Here is a 10,899-nt window from a genome sequence, read left to right as displayed (position 1 = left end):
GCAATTTACTGAAAATACGAAGGGATTGGCATGGTCACAAAGTAAGGTATGACATCTATGGTATGAAGAAGAATGGTACTCACCAAAGTCAACTCGAAGAATGAAGAACAATGAGTTGATAATGAAATTTCCATTGAATTGTACTGAGAAATATAGGTAAATGAAGTTTAACTCACTAAGTTATCATGAACTTACCTCTGTGTATTATGTTACAAGTAAGCTAATTAGGTCTTTTCCAGGAGAAACGATGCCAAGGCTACGCCTGAGGTGGCGAAAAGGGCTATTATGCATACAGAACGTGTTGGCAGCACAATTATAGTCAATATTATCACTGAGGGCTATTATGCATAAAACAAATAGAATAATGTAATTAAGTTATGATATTCACTTGTAAGAACTCGCTATTTGAAGTATTGTACAATAGCTGTAATTATCTACAGGTACATCTAGTTGTAAGTTAGTTGGAACAATATTCTTAAATAAGTTGTAGATGTTGAAAATTTTGTATGTTTTGCTTTTGAGTAAGTTTATAACAGAGGGGTAACACTTAAGATCTGGATTTGGCAAATCAGATCGGGTTGAGGGCATTACAAATGTCAAATGGTTAAGTCGCGACATTATTTATTGCAACGTTGCGACATTGTATGTGTAGAAAGTAATATTGCGACATTATCTCTTTCATGTCTCGACATTATGGAAAGTCACAACATTTTGCACCACATTGTCCCCTACTACACTATTGGACTCATTTTAGCTTCTGAATGCTCCTTTTTATCTCGGATGCTTCCAAGCTTCTACGAAATGGTTCAAAATGGTTTAAAAATGTTTTTAAAGCTCTCCAATGGTCTCAAATAAATTTTTATGATTTTACAAATATGGTATAAGGTTTGAAATTTTCAAATATCTTCAAGGTTTTGTTTTGCGTGTATTCTGTTAGCATTTCCCATTCGTACTATATATCAGGACAGGTGAAAGATGTATCATTAATAACCAACAAATCATGGAAGTTAATAGAGCTACCAGACTCTAACTTATAAAGTGTAAATGATTAAAAAGAAAGAGAAATTGAAGTCTAATAGCTCATTTGATAAACATAAAACCAAGGTTGTAACAAAAAAAAATGATTTTTTTTTATTTTATTTTCCAATTTATTGGCATTTGTTGCAATTTGGTAATTTGATATAAAAATATATTTCTTTGTGAGTGCCATTAAAAATTTGAATAAACTATACTTACGATTATTAAACTATTTGTAAGTTTGTGTTTTGGTTATTCAATTTCAAACAGTTACAAAAATAGTCATTGAATTATTCGAAAGTTATCATTTAGGTCACTAAACTATTTGAAAGATTTCACTTAAGTAATTAGGTTGTTAAGTTTTTTTTAAAGTTCGACTAGCAAACTCCAAGCGATGATTCAACGATTGATATGGTGGATCAATATCCATCAACAAGTAGAAGAACATACTTAGATCCAAGTTGATCTAGTAGTCAATGTCAGAGGTTGAAGAAGGAGGCTATTAGAATTTTTGTTAGCAGATTCGTGATAAAAATTTGTTTAATAAAAAAAATTGAACTACGAAATATAAGGAAAGAGAGGTTTCAATTGGCGAAGGTAGTGCGAATAAAGAAAGCCATACAATTATGATTTTAACAACCTAATGACTTAAATAAAAACTTTCGAATAGTTCAATAACTATTTTATAATTTTTGAAGTGACCAAAACATAAACTTAATAATAGTTCAATGATCTCAAATATAATTTACCATAAAGATTTTCAAATTTCAATAGTTTGTGAGTATAATTATTCCTCATTTCCTTTGTTCAAATAGTCATTGTACCAAAAGAAAAGATAACACCGTATCCTTTACTTGGGTTCAATCTCAATTGATCTCATTTCCTCTCTTAATTATTAAAAAAAAATAAAAAATGAAGCAGTCATACCACCGATCTCACCAAGAAATGTCATATCAATACGACAAATAACACCTAATAAAAATAAAACAAATAATGATATTTATTCCAAGAGGCCGAATAGACCGATTCACAGTTAAGAACAGGGCTGATCAATTTCCAAATAATTGACATTGCTAAATCAATTTATATTTATAATTTTTCGAACAAATTAATTTAAATAAAATTTTAAAACTTGTGAATATATTGTCACAAATAACATTACCCTTTTTTTTTCCCCCATTTTGTGTTCTTTTGGCCAAATCCTTTATATACCTTTTAATAAGACAATCATCAAGAAGAACTACTACGGAAGATAATTTCCTTTTAGTTCTTTTCTTTTTAACAAATTCAATTCTCTCTAGGCCTAAGAGAATGGAAGAAATCCAAAAGAAAAATGAAAAAAAAGAAGAAGCTTCAACTTCAATAAATGGCTAACAAGTAAAAGGCGGCATCTCCACAGACCTGATAATATTATATGAAATTGAGAACCGATGTTCTCGCTTTGATTAAGCAGGAAGAACTAGAAAGGGCTTACAATGTTGCCAAGCTCGCAATACACATCTTAGAGGCTCAAGTCACAAGAAAAGTTCAATTTGCTACAGATTCTAATTCCATGGGCTTGGCTGCCAAGCCTCTCGTAAGACTGAAGTGCCACCAGATGCTGCAGGGGAAGGAGATGATGCAACGAAATTTGTTCCTGACACAGATACGGTGGGAGGATTCCCAGGATGACCTTGATTTCCAGTAGGAGCAAAACGTGAAGGACTACCTGTGACCCCCATGCTTGTTCGAGAAGGGTGGGAAACCTACACACATGACCAATAACTGAATATCTTTAGCAACCAGCCAAACGTCAAGAAACCCACCTTGCCTAAACAGATATTGTACGCTAATCTTAAGTTTGCATGGCATACCATTTACTAGGAGAGAAAATAATTTGATTTCAATACAACTCATCGAAGATCAACCAATCAAACAAACATATTTTCTTGAATGTTAACACTAAACATTGTGATCCTTTGGTGGTAATAGATCATATATTATTTCTGTAAAGTAGGAATATAAATAACTAAACAAGTACATCTTGCAGTAGATGCTTATCATCGTTTTCTATGAGGTCCCACTTTAACAGCTACATAGTGCATCTATTTACACAAAACACAAAAAAGAAAGAAGTATCATAACATATGCTGTTTCCTTAATTTGAAAGGCAAGGAAAAAGGCTCTAAGCAGGCTTATTATCTACCAATGTCCAGATGAGGGTGATTAATCTTCAAATTCCCATGCTAAGTAAATGTCAAGCATTTGACAGAACAGCAAATCATTGGAGGAAAGGAGCTTGTGGTGATTCATAAGGTATGCAATTGGCAATTTCCTAAATATGACCAAGCAGAAATAGGAGCAAATCATGGGAGGTAAGTTTTAGGGTCAGATCTTAACAAAAAGCACATTCGCAAAAAGTTAAGGGATCAAATGCAGGTTCACATAAACTTTAGGTTCCTAGCTCAGACCACCCACTTTGACATACAACATAACGATGTTGAAAAATAAAATCTATGGATGCTCATTTTTTTGGTATGTTACTGGAAAAAGAAAAAGGAAGAACAAATTTAGTATATTACCACATTATGTTGAATGTAGGTAGGCCTTCTAAGAGGAGATTCTGAAGATGGAGATGTACTGCTCATCCGAAACACATGACGAGAATGAACGTTATGGTTTGAAACATCATCAGCTTCAACTCCATCATTTTCACCAGCAAGATTAGCATCCAAGCCCATCCGAGGAGTGACAAGCCTCGTCATTGACCCTGAGTCATTTGTGGTTTCCACTTGAAGTGGAACGGCTGGACGATTCACTGTACCTTGTGTGCCATTTCTTCTCTTCAACTCCTCCTCTGCATTCAAGATCTATCAAGTGCTACCAATTAATTTCAGGAATTCAATTATTGGAAGACTGGTCTTCAATAGAAAGGCATTACAATTGAGGTTTACCTGCTTTAGTACTTGTACTAAACTATGCTTTTTTGCATTCAAAACCTGTAATTTCTCCTCAACATCCCTTTTCCTTTTTTCTTTTCCATTGAAATCATTTATTTTATCGCTTACCTAGCAATCCACAATAAATCAAGAACATTTCAACAAACAAGAATAGAAGTTTTGCACAAACATGAACACGGGAAAAAATCAGACTTGTTAGCACTTTAAAATCAACTAATATTCATCCATTCTCAACAGTTATGGTTACGAATTCTTAAATTAAAATTTCAGGCTAGAAAAACATCAACTAGAAGAAAAAAAAAGTAATCATAATACCTCTACATTTGTTTTAGCCTCCTCAGGCAGCTTCTCATCCACTTGCAAATTGATATCTTTCTCGGTCTGCTCATCTTCCGACTTCACCAAACAATCTCCACCGTCGGATCCTCCAACTATGTCCACCTTGACCTCCTGGAGAGGTGGTCCAGTTTTCAAACCCTCGGACGGTTCAGGTTCCAGTTTGGCTTTCAATTTCGGCTCAATAGGAGGCTCACAGGACACGGGAGATTGAATTTGATGCTTTAAAACAGAGTTAGGGTTAGGGTTAGAAGAAGAAGAGGAACGGAGACGAGAGAGAGCTCTGTCGCGGCGGTGCAAGAGAGATTTGAAGTCTTTGAGAGAGATTTTGGGAGTCGGCATTAGCCAGCGCCAAGATACCTCCGGTGCTCTGTGGAGGTTCCCTCTGTACAAAGAAATCGCCACCATTTTTGTGGCATAATCGAAAATAAAATTTTACGGTTATGGATATTATCTCAGGCTTTTCCGTAATAACCGCATTCAACAAACGACTGTTGCACGGCTTGCGAGAGCAAATAAATGTCAAATTTTGTTTTTGGTAAACTACACCGAATAAATTACTACTGTTTTTTTCTATCACTAAACTATTCCATTTTTCTTTTTTATCACTAGCTATTAAAATAGTAACGGGAAGCTAAATTCACAATTTTTTTTTGGTGAAAGATGAAAGAAAATATAAATTAAAACCTTGAATAGACGTATTAACCAATTTAGGAGGTACTTCAAAAATTTGAAAGAATGATTTCCAAGAAAAATTGATCTTTGCCAATCGATATGCAATTAAATTGCACTCCTTGGAAACATACTTAATTTCCCATTAGCCTTCAGAACGCAAAAGTCTCTTAATTCTTTTAAGCACGGTAGTGCTTGAATCTGCTAAAACGTCCATGGACAAAGCCTTTACTACTTCGAGACTATCAATCAGAATCCAGAATTTTGTATATCCCTTGCTTAATAAAATAAGAACTCCATCAAAAACGCCCTAAACTTCAGCCTCCAAAGGTGAACATCTACCCAAATAGCGAGTGAACCCCAATATCTAATTGCCATTTCGGTCTCTAATCACACCTCCTGCTGAGGCATTTCCTGAATCTCTAGCGACTGCTCCATCAGAAAAAAGGCGAACCTAATTATCTGCCAAATGATGACGAATTCCAGAATTGATCACAGTAGATTTGGCTTCGGCTAAAAACGGTTCAAAGTGTTGAGCCAAATTGAGAGAGGTTTTAATGATTTCATATGTCGTCCAAGTAGTGTTTTAGAAGATGAACAGATTCCTATTCTTCCAGAGTCTCCAAGCAATGATCCCAAAAAACCTCGACCAGGTAACTTTCTTATCCTGCAACGTATCATGATAACAAAGATTAATGTAAAACCAAATTTGAAGAGAATAAAAAAAAACCCTAAACCCTAAACCTGGATAGCTTTTCTGCAAGAACAACGAGCCTTCAAGCTTCCTTAGCCATAGAACAATCCCGGAGAACATGCAAAATATCCTCAGTGCCATGCTCACAAATAAGACATGCACTACTTTGTCCAAACCCTCTCCTGACTTAATCTGAATTTGTAAGAAGCCTCTGTTTAACTAGAAGCCATAGAAAAAGACAAACTCTTTGAGGGCCTTGGTATTTCCAAATGACCTTCCAAATATCATCATTAGTATTCCAGGAACTCTCTTTTAAGGCCCAGTAAGCACTTCGAACAGAAAAGGACCCTGAACTAGATCGAGCCCAGATAATCCTATCCAATCCCCCATCAAGATGAGGAGAGGGAATACTAGCTATGCGCTTAATTATGTCCTTAGGTAACCATAAGCGAAGCAGATCCAGATTCCAAGTGTGACAGCCCTAAAGTGACCCTAGTCGGAAAGCGGTTTCGGGACCGCTAAACCGAGTCACCAAATTATTTAAATATGATATTTATTGTCTAAAATATGTGAATATGAATGTGTGAAAGTTTTAAGCTTCGATTTAGTTAATTGCATGTGAATTTAGCTAATATGACTTATGTGTGACATTTTTGAAATGTGATAGGTTAATCTATAAGGATCTATTAGTGTATGTAGTCAAAAGGGTGGACTTGCATGTCATTTTTCCCCCCTAATTAGTGGTGGCCGGCCATGAGCATGAGGGTGGACAAAATGTTATGGCTAAAACATGTCATAAACATGTTGGGTTTATGCTTTATGTTAGGAATAATAAAATAAAGAACATGGGCAATAAAATATTAGTGTTAGTAGGAGGAGAAACAAAAAAAATGTGTGTGGTTGTCCCCCATTGTGCCGTACCTAGAAGAAAAAAAAAGAAAAAAAAAAGCTCTCATGTTGTTCAAGTTGGCCGAATAGAAGAAAGAAAGGAAGGGAAAGAGCTTGGAGAAAATCGACTATGGTGGTTCACTAGATTAAGATATGTTTAATGTTGCTTTGAAAGTTCATACATCCCTTGGATGATTAGTCTAAATTCTAACTATCTCATAGAGGGATTTGGGGTTATTAGAGAGTTAGTATTCGACTAAGAGGCTTCAAAAGTTTTAGTTGAAGCCTTGATACTATTAGCATGTTAGCTATATGGATGTGTTATGATGTTTGAGGTGTTAGATAAATTTTAACTCATCACCAAGTTCTTTAAGCAACCCAAGTTAAAAGTTTCGGTATTGAGGTATCTTGAGCATTCGGCCATGGTAGGAGGTAGAAGAGAAATATGGTTGTTGTTAGATGAAGTAGAGTCTAACAAATGAGCACATATGTGCATTAGTTGCTAGATGGAGAAGAATCGGCTAGCAAGTTGTGTGCTAAGGCCGAATATAAGTTTGAACATTATTGAGTAATGTATGTGTTTTGGAATTGATGGAATGGAGAGTATGCTTAAATTGTGTTATGAACAATTATATGTTAAATCAAGGTTTGCTAAGCTAGCTATTAAGGTGAAGTGCAAATGTTAGTATTTGATTTCTAGTGTATATATGTGTATTAGCCGAGTTTTGAACTTGAAACAAAATGGTATTTAGTCAATACAAGTGACCATATTTGTAGAATGTATTAAGTATACAATCGGCCTCAACATAGACATGCATATTCGACCACATGAATGAGTACATAGGTTGATGTGTATGTTCGGCCATAGGTAAGCATATTGATGGCTTTATCTTGACTTAGAAAATTCGGCTAAGGAGAATATTGGCTAATATGTTGAATTTGATTCGTGATTTCATACATATATGACTCTAATGCCTAATATATAAAGGCTAAGTACCTTGAATTCCTCTTTGATGTTCAAAATGATTAAATCAATTTATTTGTTAATATTAAGCTCAAGAGCAAAGGGGAACTAAATCCGATAAAGGGAAGGAAAAAGTGATCGAATAGCCATCGAAATCGTTTGACAACATCCGAGGTAAGTTTCGAGTAATGAGACTTAGTTTATGATTTGATTAAGTCATGACGTATGAGGATAACAAATATACGGTGATATAATGATTCTACTTGAATTATGTGTTGAGTTAATTAGTCTATACGTATGACGGGTAACCGTATGTGCATAGAGATCATGTCATAAAGCAAACCAAACCATGCTGTTTGTAAGTGGCTATTGAGCCGAAAATGGGAATGCTTAATAAGTGACTTGTGTTTGAATTCTAGTTATGAAAATGAAATAGAGATGTGTCATGATTTATTGATATGTGCATGAATACTCGGATGATAACCGGGCTAAGTCCCGAAGGCATTTGTGCGAGTTACTATTTCCGGGCTAAGTCCCGAAGGTATTTGTGCGAGTTACTATTTTCGGGCTAAGTCCCGAAGGCATTTGTGCGAGTTACTATTTCCGGGCTAAGTCCCGAAGGCATTTGTGCGAGCTACTAAAACTGGGCTAAGTCCCGAAGGCATTTAAGCGAGTAGCTATATCCGGCAAAACCCCGAAGGTACTTGGTTTGGGAATGAGCGATCTTGCTGTAATAATTTCAATTAATACGCTCGTAAAATCCCAACGATGAGGTACATTTCGTATATGCATTGGAGTAGTGATTTCGTTTAAATATTATTCGCTCAGTCGATTAATGAGCTTCCGGCTTTTGGTTAAGTTGATCCCTTATGTATGAATATAAGGGTTGGAAATGTGAAGTAGGACTGATTGTTGAGAATATGTGTATATGAAATTATCCGTTTAGTTATATGAATGCTATACTTCGGTTGTGCCTAATTTCATTGCTCAAAACTTACTAAGCATTAAATGCTTACTCCGTTCTTTGAATCTCTGTTTTATAGATTTTGGTTCGTCAGCTATCGGACTCGGGATTGTCAAATTCGAAGTCGTCCACACTATCAAAGCCCTTTTGGTACACTTTTGGTTGAACTCTGAAAATGGCATGTATAGGACTACCCTTTTTGTTGTTGGTCATGTACCCTTTGGTTTTGTATAAATTTGGATAGCCATGCGAAAATGGCTTATATACACTTTGAGCATAGTATTATAATCGTTTTGTATGTTGTTCATTAAGAGGTATGGAAATGTTTGGAAACGATTAGCCATTGGAATGGTTAATCATGATCATATTTTGTGCTATATATGCTAAAGGGCTAGTTGAATCATGGAAACTATGAAATAGGTAAAGTCTACCTTAAAGGCAGATGCTGACAGCAGTAGTGATGTAAATTTGAAAAATCACTAAAAATAGTAGGAGTGGAATTAAATAGTGAATAAATTATTTAATCAAACCTTGATGAATCTACTTTCATATGGAAGATACGAAACTATCATATGAGTCGTATGTTAAGAGATATTTAAGTTTTCGCGAAACAGGGCCAGAACAGTTTCTGGATTCCCTGTTTCGACTTTGGAAATTCATTATAAATTAACCAGAGATAATTAGAAGCCATGCCATATATGTATAGATTCATTTTCAAGTCTAGTTTCTATATAAACAAACGGAATCAGTATTGAAGCCCTGTACAGGGAGATATCCAAGTCGTAATGCATGAAGGTCAGAGTAGTTGAACCCTGAAATAGGGGAGATTTTAACTAATAAACTGTACTAATTGACTTGACCAAAAATTCTAGAAAAAACTTTGTAGATGTATATATGAGTCTAGTTTCAGGAAAAATTTACGGAACTGGTTTTCGAGTTTTGGAACTCGAGATATGATTTTTAAGGTGACAGTGACGCAGTTAGCCAACTCGTCTGGAAATTTAAAATGGACTGTGCAAATAAGTGAATTAAGTCTGTTAACCCCTCGTGTCCGACTCCGGAAACGGTCTCGGGTACGGGGTGTTACAATTTTATTGGTATCAGAGCTACGGTTTAGTCGATTCTAGGACTACCGTAATACGTTTGGGTCTAGCTATACATGCCATTATGTGATTATTTGATAGTGTGGTGATTTCTGACAATTGAAAATGTGTTTATTTATAGTAATGGATCCTGATCCCGACCGAGTGGTAGCTGATGATCTTGAGAGTGTAGCGCCTGCTCCCGCACAAGGGACAGCGCCGGCGGACTCTCAACCTGTTGCTAGTAATCCGAATGATGAAGCTAGACAAGCTTTTTATAGCGTGATGAATGATTGGTTTAACCAATACATTCGAACTAATACGGCTGTTCCACAACCTCCATTCCCAACAAATACCACCCCCGCACCTACAATACCTCCGGTAACTGACCAAATAAGGTCAAATAAGCCCCCAGTTGACAGAATCTGAAAACACGGGGCTACTGAATTTAAAGCTACGGACAGCGATGATGCCGAGCAAGCTGAATTTTGGTTGGACAACACTATTCGGGTACTCGATGAGCTATCTTGCACACCCGATGAGTGCCTAAAGTGTACTATCTCCTTGCTACGTGATTCTGCCTACTATTGGTGGAATACGTTGACTTCTGTTGTGCCCAGAGAGCAAGTAACCTGGGAGTTTTTCCAAACCAAGTTTCGGAAAAAGTATATCAGTAAGAGATTCATGGATCAAAAATGGAAGGAATTTCTTGAACTTAAACAAGGTTCCATGTCAGTTACCGACTATGAACGAAAATTTGTGAGGCTTAGCCGGTACGCACGAGAATGCATTTCTTCAGAAGCTGTGATGTTTAAACGTTTCGAAGATGGACTGAATGATGATATAAAGTTGTATGTTGGCATTTTAGAAATCCGAGAATTTGTGGTACTTGTCGAGCGAGCTTGCAAAGCCGAGGACCTTAGTAAGGAGAAAAGGAAAGCTGATATGGGAGCAAAGGAGTTTCGTAAGAGATCTTCGGGAAAGCCCTTTCAACAGTCATCGAAGAAATTTAGAGATGATTTAGGCCGATCAAGAGACACTTCGGGCTTTCCTAGACGAGATCGTGATCGACCCCCTGTGAGTGCACGAGTCACTTCGGTCGCCAGTGTTGGAAATGATCGTCGAGACAGAACGGAGTGTCAGTATTGTGGTAAATGGCATTCGGGGAGTTGTAGATTCCATGACTGCTCCTGTTACAAGTGCGGATCAGCTGACCACTTTATTAAAGATTGCCCGAGATTGTCTGAACAGAACGTAAATCAGAGTGGGAAACCTGGTGCTACTACTGCTCGGGGTAGACCATCTAGGAATACGGGCAATGCTAGTGGCGGTCAGAGAGGATC

The 10,899-nt window shown here is 36.5% G+C and overlaps 1 protein-coding gene across 1 annotated transcript; it reads right to left on the bottom strand.

Moving 5' to 3' along the window:
• Positions 1–2,427: 2,427 nt before the first annotated feature.
• LOC107893576 (uncharacterized) lies at positions 2,428–4,961 on the bottom strand. Its single transcript, XM_016818611.2, has 4 exons — positions 4,272–4,961; positions 3,951–4,064; positions 3,579–3,866; positions 2,428–2,762 (listed from the first exon to the last, which is right to left on the bottom strand). The coding sequence occupies exons 1-4, from the start codon at positions 4,698–4,700 to the stop codon at positions 2,562–2,564; spliced, it is 1,032 nt and encodes a 343-aa protein (XP_016674100.1). The 5' UTR covers positions 4,701–4,961; the 3' UTR covers positions 2,428–2,561.
• Positions 4,962–10,899: the final 5,938 nt, after the last annotated feature.

Source organism: Gossypium hirsutum, chromosome A13 (genome assembly GCF_007990345.1).
Source record: "Gossypium hirsutum isolate 1008001.06 chromosome A13, Gossypium_hirsutum_v2.1, whole genome shotgun sequence".
Taxonomy (NCBI): Eukaryota; Viridiplantae; Streptophyta; class Magnoliopsida; order Malvales; family Malvaceae; genus Gossypium; species Gossypium hirsutum.
Note: the sequence above shows the minus strand (reverse complement) of the source record. Positions and strands in the feature narration are given on the sequence as shown.

Bases quoted from the DNA above. Each gene is read 5' to 3' on its own strand.
- LOC107893576 (XM_016818611.2), bottom strand. From the start codon at position 4,700: ATGGTGGCGATTTCTTTGTACAGAGGGAACCTCCACAGAGCACCGGAG. The intron at 4,065-4,271 runs GTATTATGATTA...GTGGATTGCTAG, and splicing joins AGGCTAAAACAAATGTAGAG to GTAAGCGATAAAATAAATGA. The intron at 2,763-3,578 runs GTAATATACTAA...TCATGTGTGTAG, and splicing joins CCTACATTCAACATAATGTG to GTTTCCCACCCTTCTCGAAC.